Below are 12,222 nucleotides of genomic sequence, written 5' to 3'. Positions count from 1 at the left end.
ACAATGCCCTCCACTGAGAATCTTCAAGGCTAAAGATGTGAAAAATGACATATTGATTCAAGAACATTCTTTTTCTTAAGGCTTAATCTAATGCTTTGACGACAACTTTCATAGTCTTCATGGACCCAGGGGGATTCTTGGCATCAACCTCCTACTGAGTAAGCAGCAGCGTAAAGGAATATTGCTTGGCTTTTTGTTATCTCTGCATGAATTCACTACATGCAGAATAGGTCTTTAAAAGATCAAAGTTATTAGTGCCTACATGATGGTTTTGTGTCTGGTGGAGACAAAAAAACCCTGGACACTGTAACTCATACTTTGCCAAAACAGACCCTTGGATTTATTCCTTATACTCTGGCTTGGGTGGGGAGGGTGGGGTGCTGCTTGTTCATGGGGCATCCTAGTTCACTATAAACTTCGTTTCTTCTTCATAGTCAGCACCACAGATTCAGAAGAGTGCTTTCACATACCTGTGTAGGTACCTCGTTATTTCTCAAACTAGGATGCTACAGACAGGACAACATTTCTGGCGCTCTTCTTTCCTAAACCCTTGAGCTATGTTTCCCCAGACTTTGTGTATGCAGCTCTGAAAATAGTGGTTATGGCAAAAAAGCAACTGGAAACTTGTAACTGATTCTTTTTTAGTGGTGACAATGTAACAGACTATTTTCTGCAATAGGTCCTGTCTGTGACAAGCCCAGTCTGTATGTATCTATAGTTACAAGCAAAACCTAGCCCTCCTGTTTAAAAAGCGCAAAGACAGGAAGCCTGGGTGGCTTAGCAGTTGAGCCTTTGGTCCAGGGCATGATCCTGGAGTAACCGGATCAAGTCCCACGTCGGGCTCCCTGCATGGAGCCTGCTTCTCCTTCTGCCTATGTCTCTCTCTCTCTCTCTCTCTCTTTCTGTGTCTCTCATGAATAAATAAATAAAACCTTTTTTTTTTTAAAAAGTGTAAAGACATTCTCTCCCCCAACTGACCACAGGCAGTAATAATCTCAGGGGCATGGCATAAGGGCAGTTCATTATTTAAAAGAGGAAACATAACTTTAATGAAAGAATAGCACTTTCTCACTCACCACTGAAGTAAGAGCCATCTGAAAACTGTAGATGCGGGCAAGGCCGAAGTCAGCCAGTTTTATTTGTCCACTGCTGGTCACTAAAATGTTCTGTGGTTTTAAATCGCGATGCACTACTCGGTGAGAATGAAGAAAGTCCAGGCCTCGGAGAAGCTGAAACATCATATCCTAAATAAAACCAAAAAAGAAAATCAATAAACTGTCAAAACAGAAATTCAACATGTGGAGGAATCCTTAGCCTTGGAAAGCATTTGACAAGTATTTCCTGAATAAATGAATTTGTTTTCCTTCTTAACCTCTCTAGTCTTCCATTTGCAAGGTCACAAGCAAAAAATTTCACATTGACCTGTATCTTATTCACAAAAGGAAAATTTAAAAATAGTTTCAGATGCCTGGGGTGCCTGCATGGCTGTCGGTTAAGCATCCGCCTTCGGCTCGGGTCACAATCCTAGGGTCCTGGGATTAAGCCCCGTGTTGGGTTCCCTGCTCAGTGAGGAATCTGCTTCTCCCTCTCCCTCTGCCACTCCTTTCTGCTCATGCTTTCTCTCTCTCAAATAAATAAAATATTAAAAAAAAATAGTTTTGGATGGCATAAGAAATATTCTGGGAGGTAAATACCAAACTGGTATCTGTAGTAAAGGCTGGGGAGAAGAAGTAGGTGGTAAGAGGGAGACACTTTTTACTTTATATACTTTCATATGGTTTAATATATTATTTCAACAGTTAAAACCTAGTATATGATAATGCTATTAATGGTAATTCCTATTACTTTTATAGCAACTAAGTAGTCACTACGTGTCAAGTACTTTTCTCAATACCCAACACTAAGGTAAATAATAGCATTATCGCATCTTATGGTCAAGAAACTGATTCACCGGTATATATAATTAGCCCAAAGTAACATCACTAGCCAAGTAGTGTTGATTCAACAGAAAAAGTGGGTTCAAATTCCCAGTGCATTCCTTTATTAGATCAATGATGGAATGAGTATGTAAGGCCAGGTAAGCCATTTAACCTTGTGAAACCTCAATTCCTAAGCAACAAAACCGATTTCATGGCATCACTGTTAAGAAAGCACTTAGCACAGTAGTGAGTCCTCAATAAATGGTAGCTCATTGCTATCATTATTAACCAGCATGGAGCGGGGCGGGAGGTGGCATTCAAAAAATAATGTCACATCTTTTTATAACTTTGGAACCAGTAAAATTAGAGAGAAGATTTAAAACTCAGAAACAGTGTCTGAAAGTAGGAATTTAAGATTCTGACCATTGGATCCTTTGAATTCTAAGGTTAATAAAATTGACCTACCCTCCAAAATACTGTGCAAATGCTGTGCACAAGGGAGGATGGGATTATTTTGTTCATATAAGGATTAGAAAAGTGGTAGGGCAGCATCATGGGCTTCAAAGCTGGCAAAGGCTGTGAGGACACACTTGTTCATCAGCTGAGTCATATTTGGTTATTGGTTACAGTGCTGGTTTTTCCTTTAGAGCTGGGAGTTCTGCTGGCTTATTTAAAATCGAAGCCTTAGTTTTACATAAAATGAAGAGAAAATTGTGCTTACTTTTTATAATATTATGAGATTAAATGAAGTAATATATACCAAGGGAGGTAGTGCAGTTTTGGGAAATGGTAAGCATTCAATGAATGACAATCATTCAAGTGTCCTGTTTCCCCAGGGGAGACAATCACAAACAACCATAAGAAAATGTGGCCAGTGCCATAAGGTCAGGGAACCTGCTGACTCCTTAGCATTGGAAACAAAGCACTGAGCAGTGATATGCAATGACCCAGGTGTACTAGAATCCCTTTGAGATGCACCTCAATGGATACTCTGTCCTGGGAAAGTTTACCTTCTAAGTTTTCAAAGGCAAACCTCTTGAAGAAAACTGCACTGATGAGGGTCAGTCCTTTAGGACCCGGGAACCACTGCAGGTCACACACCTCACAATGCACATTCTTCCAGTGTGAAACGGAAGCATATGTATTAACAAGAGTACTCTGCTGGGGCAAACCAGTCATTGTTGGAAACGTTATGCTCATGGCTTGTAAGCCCTGGATTTTAAACAGCATGATTAACCTAAAGTAATGCCATGCTGGCCTGTCATCTTTATTCTTATACTTTCAACACCAACCATTTAAAACTACTGAGAATATATGTTTGGTTCATTTATCATTGTTTATAATAGTCTAAGCAGCCAATTAGCAGAATAAAAATTTTAAAATTTGAACTAATTAATAAAACTCATCTAAAGTTTACCAAAAACCTGAACCAAGAGTAAAAAAAAAAAAAGTGTTAATTGCTTTTATCTATGTATTTATTTATATAGGACATATGACATCTTTCTTAATTATTAAAATGGTACATGCTTAATGTAGAAACTTATAAAAATGTTTTTAGGATCCAGAGGAAGGGGATATGTGGGTAGCTCAGTTGGTTAACAGTCCAACTCTTGATTTTGGCTCAGGTCATAATCCCAGGGTCATGAGATTGAGCCCCCTGTGGGGCTCTACACTCAGTACAGAGTCTGCTTGTCCCTCTCCCTCTGCTCCTCCCCCTGCTTGCATGCTCACTCTCTAAAATAAATAAATAAATAAATAAATAAATAAATAAATAAATAAATAATCAATCTTAAAAAAGAATCCAGAGGAAGAACAGAAATCACTCAAAATCCTATTGCTCAGAGAATAGAGAAAACTTTATCATTAAATATTTTTTGTCTTTCTGGTCTTTCAAAAATTACAAATGTCTCAAAAAAAATTACAGATGTTGCTATATTTGTAAGTATAAATACATCATATTTATATGTAAATATATATAATGTATAGCATAAACAAAGACTTAATATAAACACGTATTTGTAAATAAAAATGATTATTCTGTACACATTATTTTGTGGTTTATGTGGTTAAATGTTTTAAAAACATTTAACAATTCATTATGAATATTTTTGCCACATCCACAAGATTCTTTTTTTTAATACATGATTTGTTTTTAAGATTTTATTTATTCATGAGAGACCCACAGAGGCAGAGACATAGGCAGAGGGAGAAGCAGGCTCCCCATGGGGAGCCTGATGCAAGACTCAATCTCAGGACCCCAGGATCACGACCTGAGCTGAAGGCAGACACTCAACCAGTGAGCCACCCAGGGATCCCAATACAACATAATTTTTAACGGCTGCATGGCTTTCCTCCCTGAGATATGCCATAATCATTATTTTAGTTGTGTCATTTTGAAACTTGTACTGGAAGTCTAGTTCCCCTTCATTTAAGGCTAGAGTACTTGAAAATGACTTGTTACCATTATAACTATTACACCCAGCACAGTTTAAGTAGTGCCAAACCATATAAGTGCAATAACGATTCCACATAAATGGTGCTTATCGAGGTATAGGAAGCTGATTTTACATAAGGATTGCCATTCTTTAGATTTTATTAGGCTATTTTTATTTATTTTTAAAGATTTTATATTTTTACTTGAGAGAGAGAGAGAGTATGAGAAGGGGTGAGGGGTAGAGGGAGATACAGGACAGGGATTCCAACACGGGATTTGATCTCAGAACCCTGGGATCATGACCTGTGTGGAAGGCAGACGCTTAACCAACTGAGCCACCCAGGTGCCCTATCAGGCTATTTTTAAATTTTTTTGTGTGAGCAAATAGGGTTTTCTCCTAAACCTACAATATCCAGTTACAAAAGAGTTTTGAACTATGTGAGCTTTGAATTAAATAGCTTAAAAATTTTTGCCCAAATCTCATTATCTTCAATGATTCAATTGTGAGGTAGACTGATGTACATTGTAGACTTGTAATAACTGTGATGTGGGAACCCTCCTCAATCTTTACCTGTCATTCACTGGAACACCTAATCTCAAAGGGAAAATATACTCAGCTACATTAGGGACTCCAGTCATAAGGAAAAATAAGACATGGTACCAATTTCTCAGAATGAAATGAACAAAACTGTACCACTAAACAAGGCAGGGAAACACACTTTTGCTTCAGAACCACAAGAAGTGCTTGGATCAAAGACATTTCAAAGGATTCTTTACTTAAGCTTATTACCTGTTCGATCTCAGTTTATAGTATCATGAGACATACTTTTAAAATAGCTTCTCAAGAATTTAATCTAAATTGTAAAATTTGAACTAATTAATAAAACTCTTAGTCTGTCTTATACAAGACACACAAATATTTTACAGTAAGCCTGCTGATACAAGGCAAGGAAACTGTGGATACTACTGTTAAGGCTCTTTAAGTTAAACACAGATTTAAACCTTTTTACATTACAATGCACAATCCTGGTAGAAAAGGATTCAACATCTAGTCACTTGGGGCCCTCATTATCTTTCTGAAACACATGGAAAAACATGTCTTAACAGGGCACCATCATGGAATGAAGTCTGGCTCCCAGTGACTTTGGGTGGGGATTTGTCCTTGGTGACCCTCCCCTCAGAAGATTCTGGACTTTCGTCAGCATACCAGAAATCTGTAAAGCTTTGTAATCATTTCTTTTAACCGTTCTAGAGGTTCAATCCTGTTATTTCTTTAAAAACAAGACATCAAGCAAACAAACTGAAAACTTACCTCATGCTTTTCTAATGGGAAGAACTTTTATCATTGGGTCTTTTTTTTCAACTACAAAGTGTCATTAGTTCCAAAAACGATACTAAAACACCTAATTTATACCATCTAGTAAATCACAGAAATGACAGCTTTCAATGGACAATTCTGGATTTTTGGCCTTATCTATGTTGGTATCGTCACATCCCCAAGGTTTTAGTGACAAAAATGTACACCAACAGTATATCTAAAAACTAAAAATAAGACACATACAACCCATAGTCAATGACATTTTTTTCTCCTAAAATGTGTAAATTACAGTGTTTGTTATCCAAGTTTCAAGTATCTTAGTAATGGTTTGTAATTTGCTACAAAGGCCTACTATCCAGTTGGTTTCCTATGAAGGGTATTACAGGAGTCTACAGTCTAAAATGGATCACATACAATAAAGGTATTTTACATTAAACTGGTAAGATGTAGGTATAAGGTAGGGGTTATGATTAGGAATAGAAATAAAAGATTGTGACCGCCTGCATATAAAGGGTGATAGTAAAAGCCATAAAGAAAGTAGAGCACTATAATAACAATGACAGTAATGAGGGTTAGTCCCAGAATCTTTTTTGTTTTTGTGGGTTATGAATATATATATTAAAATTCTTAAGCGTGGTAAAATACACATAACATAAAATTTATCATCTTAACCATTTTTGAGTATATAGTTCAGTACTAAGTATATTCACACTGTTGTGCAACCAATCTCCAGAATTCTCTCATCTTGCAAAACTTACACTATGCCCATTGAACAATTTCCCATTTCTCTCTCCTCCCCAGACCCTGGCAACCACTCTTCTACTCTGTTTCTATGAATTTGACTATTCTAGATACCTCATGTAACTGGAATCATACTGTATTTGTGGTTTTGCGACCTGTTTACTTCACTTAGCACGATGTCCTCAAGGTTCAGCCATGTTGTAGCATATGTCAGAATGTCCTTCCTTTTTAAGGCTGAATGATATTTCATTGTATATTCCATATTTTGCTTATCTATTCATGGGCTGAGGGACACATGGGTCATTTCCACCTTTTGGCTACTGTGAATAATGCTGCTATGAACACAAGTGTACCAACATCTCTTTTCATCTATGCCTTCCATTATTTGGGATATATATACCCAGAAGTGGAATTGCTGGATCTAGTTCCAGGGTCTTTTAAAATCACAGTTCTCCTATAAAATATAGTACAATATTACTCCATAAAGCAATGGAGTAGTGACTTAAAAAAGCCACGTCTGGGTCAGTTAGCAGGTCATTCACTCACTGGCAATTTCATTCCCTCCTATTTCTGTGCTCAGGGATAATCTGCTATATGTCACATCAAGCTTACTGTCAGGTTACACACCTTTATTCTACTTCAAAAATTGACAGAAGCTCGCTCATTCATGTTTTCACTGTTCAATTCACAACAATAACAATGGGCTGCAAAGATTGCTTTAAAAACAGGTTCCTGCTGCTTCTCATTTTGGTCCTCAGGAGTACCCAAAGAATGCTCATCCAAAATCACGGAAGGGCAAAACAAATTCTGACAAAGCAAGGGCGGGGGGGGGGGGGGGCGGTTAAAGGAGATTCTTGCAAACTTCAGATCACCTGGAAAGCTGTAATTCATGAATTCAAAGCTCCAATAAATGGGAGGACCTGGAGTCAAGCTACAAGAGTCACATGTGAGCTCTGCTCCAGGCAAGCTGCCAGTATTCCCTGTCACCTCACCACACCTCAGGCCGGCAGGGGCCAGGGGCCAGTGGTGAGAACAGGATAGATAACTGAGTAAAGGCAATACATCGCCTGGGGGCTCTTCAGCAGAAACAAAGGCAAGGCCCCTAATTGCAAGTGCTGACTTTCTATTTTTACTGCCTCTAGGCAACTGGATAAAAGCATAATAAAAGTGGCTTTGTATGCCAATTTTATTAATAAAATATGTATTCTAAAGAGAGAATGAAAAGAATCCATATATTATTCATTCCTGGAAGTGACCATAATGCTGAAGTAGGTAAAGAATCAGTCTTAACTAACTAGAAATCAGAAAAGAACAACTAATTTTCATCAAGTGTGGAAAGTTGGTATTTGAAGGACAATGTAATGACTAAACGGACAGTCTGAAAGGAGGAATCATTACATCACCATGAGGGCTATTATTAACCCACAGTGGGAAGTCATCGGGAATTCAAACTACAAATAGCAAGGTCAATTATAACTTTTTCAGAGCAGGATACAAAAACCAGCATTGCATCAATATGAAAATACTGAGCACCAGTGCCTAGAAGATTGTTCACAAATGACCCAAATGGTTTTTGTTCTTTGCACATTATTTTGTGCCTCTTTTAAAAAACATTTAACAACATACTGTGCATATTTCCCCATTTCAAGACATATTCTTTAATATATTTTTTAACAATATGCTTTTTAATGGCTGCATTTGGAAAAGTATCCTCTCATCTTTCCCCATTCTACTTCTCACTTCCCTGTTCTGAGAATCTTCCCCTCCTCTCCAAATGAGGTAATGGATTTCAAAAGTTGGTTTTCTGCTCCAGAGTGGAGCATATTATTATCTGCCTCCTGTAATAGACATTGTTGGTCGCCAGCCATAAAGATTGGTCCAAGGTAATCACATTCTCATTTGTTAGGAATTGATCCAGGGAGGGACATGAGACCTAGTGCTAGCCAATGAGATGTAATGGTAAATCTGCTCTAGAGTTTCGGGAAGTATTTTTCCCCTTTAAAAGAGGACCACAGTAGAAAATTCTTTTTTTTTTTTTTAATAGTTTTGGATTTTTTAAAGATTTTATTTATTTATTCATGAGAGACACAAAGAGAGAAGCAGAGACATAGGCAGAGGGCGCGAAGCAAGGAGCTTCCCCTGCAGGAAGCCTGATACGGGACTCCCAGGAGCCTGGGATCACATTCAACCACTGAGCCACCCAGGCGTCTCCACAGTAGAAAATTCTTGCAGTACTTCCTCCTCACCTCCCAGCCCCCATTCTCTATCCAAGCATTTTACACTAAGTGCTACTCCTTGAGGCTGTGAACTTGGCAGTTGTAGCAACCATCTTGAAACACAAAGGGAGACATCATCTGTGCTTATAAAATGCCAAAGTGTAATGAGGGAGAGTCTGGGTTTTTGATAACATTGCTGAATAGCTGAATCAATTTTGGGGCTGCCCACCTCTGGCCCTGTAGTTAGAGCAATAATGCCCTTATATAAAGAAAGCTATTTTTTCATTAAGTGTTCTATAATTTGCAGTTGAAAATTATTCTAACAAATCAAACTTAACTAAAATTACATTAAAACCTGTTAAGGTCATTATCTTTCATTTAGAGCCCTCTTTGCTTACCCACCACCCCTCCCCACCCCGCAAGGGGCTGTACTAGCATTCTTTTCTTGTTGCCAATTACCACTTCCAGGTGGTTATCTTTTTCTCTTTGAAATTTATACCTCCTTTCATTTATTGTCACAACATCTTCTTCATTGTTATCATTTGCTATCAATCCTCCATATTCCTCAGGCTCTATGGCACATCCTCTCTACCCCACACTCACCATTTTCCTGCATGACTTCAAGCAGCTAAGATGCCCTACCTAGCTAGTACCTTGACTTGAGACCTTGACTTCTTTAACCCTATTCCATTATATTTGTTGTTTATCTCCATGGCTAAAAACCAAGAATGCATTATCGCTCAACTCTGATATATAATATTTTAATTAAACAATGTTTAAATTACTTTAATTACATTTATTTATATGTCAAAATATCACATTTACGTAAGTTCATTAGACAGTATAACTAATTAAAATTTGGAGAGCCAACCTCTTCACACACCATTTGCTAGATCTGCCAATTCCCTCATCTCTCTTGTTGGTCATTTTAATCTTATCTTTATATAAAGCTTAATCCTCAGCTAATCCAACCACTGTTTCTTTCTTGGCTGTTATGCTGCAGAGTTGTTGGGGGTGTGTGTGTGGGCAGGGAATGATCACATAATATGTGTCCATTATCAATAATATGAAGTTAGCCTTCAATCCTGATTACTGCTATGTCATCTTATTGATCCCTAATGAGCCATCCTGCTGTACTTATAGGCTAGTCTGAATTTTTACTGCTGTCTCCCTACCTTATCATCTTTCTTCTCTTAGCACTCTAGCCTATACTCCATCATGGGGAGAAACACAGACATCAAGGGAATGCTATTCCCTTCCTTTGTATCCACCTATAAATTTATAAGCACTGGCATCTAGCCCTCTCCTTTATCTTCTGGTAGGAAGGATTTCCTTTCTTCTATTCAGTATTCATCTTCCTTCTACACTCTAGGTCTCATTCAATTCAGCTTATTCAAGTAACCTTTGCTCTACTAGCCATTCCCTACTATACCTGGAACTTCTTCCCTCTCTATTGTCTCTTGACCAAGTGACCCCTTTCTTTCTTTTAGGATTTTATTTTCAAGTAATCTTTATACCCAACAGGCACTCAAACTCACAAACTTGAGATCAAGAGTCACATGCTCCACCAACTGAGCCACCCAGGCACCCTTCCCCTTCTTTTCTTTTTATTTATTTATTTTTTTATTTATTTATGATAGTCACAGAGAGAGAGAGAGAGAGGCAGAGACACAGGCAGAGGGAGAAGCAGGCTTCATGCACCGGGAGCCCGACGTGGGACTCGATCCCGGGTCTCCAGGATCGCACCCTGGGCCAAAGGCAAGCGCCAAACTGCTGCGCCACCCAAGGATTCCCCCCCCCCTTCTTTTCTCAGACAATGATCTTTATACATAGCAATGCACATTTTCCTATTTCTCATCCACATCACATCACTACAGTGAACGAAGATGCTGCAGCTCTTACAAGATCACCAATAACCACTCATTTGCCACAACCAATGGGACATTCTACTCCATGGCATTTCACCCTAGGTCCCTTCCTCCCCGACCTTCTAGGTTTCTGTTCTCCAAAGGAAAAAGACCTCTAGGTTTCTGATCAGAAATGTAACACATATTCACTGTTAAAATAAAAAAAAGTCAAAACACAAGGAAAAACATAAATATTAACCACAATTCTCCCACCCAAAGATAACCACAATTAACATATTAGTGTATCCTTCTCTAATTTTTCTATGCATATATTCTCATATAGAAAGTTATTTCCTGTTTTATAAATGGAATATGAGTGTATATGATTTTGTAACCGTCTTTTTCACATCATAATGTATACTGAATTCATTTGCATGTCAAGGAATACAGATCTACTACTTAACTTTTAATTGTCATGTGCTATTCTCCTTTTATTTGTATACTATCTTTAACCAAAAGGTTTTTTGTTTTTTAAAGATTAATTTATTTTTAGGGAAAGGGAGAGAGTGAGAGAAAGCGAGTGGTGGTGGGGGCGGGGGGGGGGCAAAAGCAGAGGGAGAGAGAGAATCTGGAGCAGACTCCCTGCTGAGCTTGGACCCCCAATGCCAGGCTCCATCTCATGATTCTGAGATCATGACCTAAGCCAAAATCAAGAAGTGGATTTTTAACCAACTGAGCCTCCCAGGTGCCCCTACCCTGAACTTTCTAACATGCAGACCTGATCCTATCAGATCATTCTCATGCTTGAATGCCCTCAAACCAAGCCTACCTGGCTCTGGGTCTTGTATCTTAGAGCTTCTGAGGACTTCCTCCATCTTTACTCACTCACTGCTCTATGGCCCCATTTCTGAAAGAGGGCCCTGCTTTAATCACTCTTCCTGCAGATACACTAGACTCCTAGGACACCATATTAACAGGTGCCAAAAATGTTCAATGACTTTTCACAGAGGAGTGAAAAGTCCAAACTAAACTGGATGACTATGAAATCTATAAAGCCATAAACTTAAAAAGAACCCACTGACTCTTCCCAAGGAGGAATACTTTGGCGGGTGATAAAATTCAAGGGAAATCAGAAAAAGTAGGTTTGGATTATGCGATAGGGACCAAAGAGGCATAGCACAGAAATCAGTATTCCTACTATTCCTACACTACTAAGACCCTATTAAGACCTGGTAGCTATTAGAGCATCTTCATATGTGTGTTAAGACTTTTGGTTCATTATTTCAAAAATATAATATCCTTAGGTCTATAATGAACACTGAAGCATGGAATAAAAACAATGAAAGATGTTTTCTTTCTATCCTACCACCTTTATCCAAAATTCTTGTAGCAATCCAAGCCCCATCAAGAGACATGGATTTGATTTTAGCACACTGCTCCACAGTTAGAGGTATGACTCTAAGCAAGTCACTTATCAGCTCTCATCCTAAGAGAGGCATTCTACAGATTAAATCCCTCTGCTTGAAATATCACTTAGATGCAGAATTAGACCACTGGCTAAATCTCCAAATAATTTAATTTCATATCACCACATCAATAGTTCTCAAAGTGTGGGCTCTTAACCCAGTGCTACTAAGTTCCATTTCATCTTGGCCACTAGCCAACTGATCAACCAAGGCCCAACTTTTTGGAACTAGTTATTTATTCATAAAAGTCAGGACGGGGCACCTGGGTGGCTCAGTTGGTT

General features: G+C 38.4%; 1 protein-coding gene across 5 annotated transcripts in view; it reads right to left on the bottom strand.

Moving 5' to 3' along the window:
* Positions 1–12,222, bottom strand: part of CDK6 (cyclin dependent kinase 6) — a 245,799-nt gene that overhangs the window by 129,114 nt on the left and 104,463 nt on the right. For all 5 annotated transcript variants that reach the window (XM_077856956.1, XM_077856958.1, XM_077856959.1 and 2 more), the window contains exon 4: positions 1,077–1,244. In XM_077856956.1, coding sequence (XP_077713082.1) covers positions 1,077–1,244 — 168 coding nt within the window. The remainder of the gene's footprint in view (positions 1–1,076; positions 1,245–12,222) is intronic.

Source organism: Canis aureus, chromosome 18, assembly GCF_053574225.1.
Source record: "Canis aureus isolate CA01 chromosome 18, VMU_Caureus_v.1.0, whole genome shotgun sequence".
NCBI lineage: Eukaryota > Metazoa > Chordata > Mammalia > Carnivora > Canidae > Canis > Canis aureus.
This window is presented reverse-complemented; position numbering and strand designations above follow the sequence as displayed.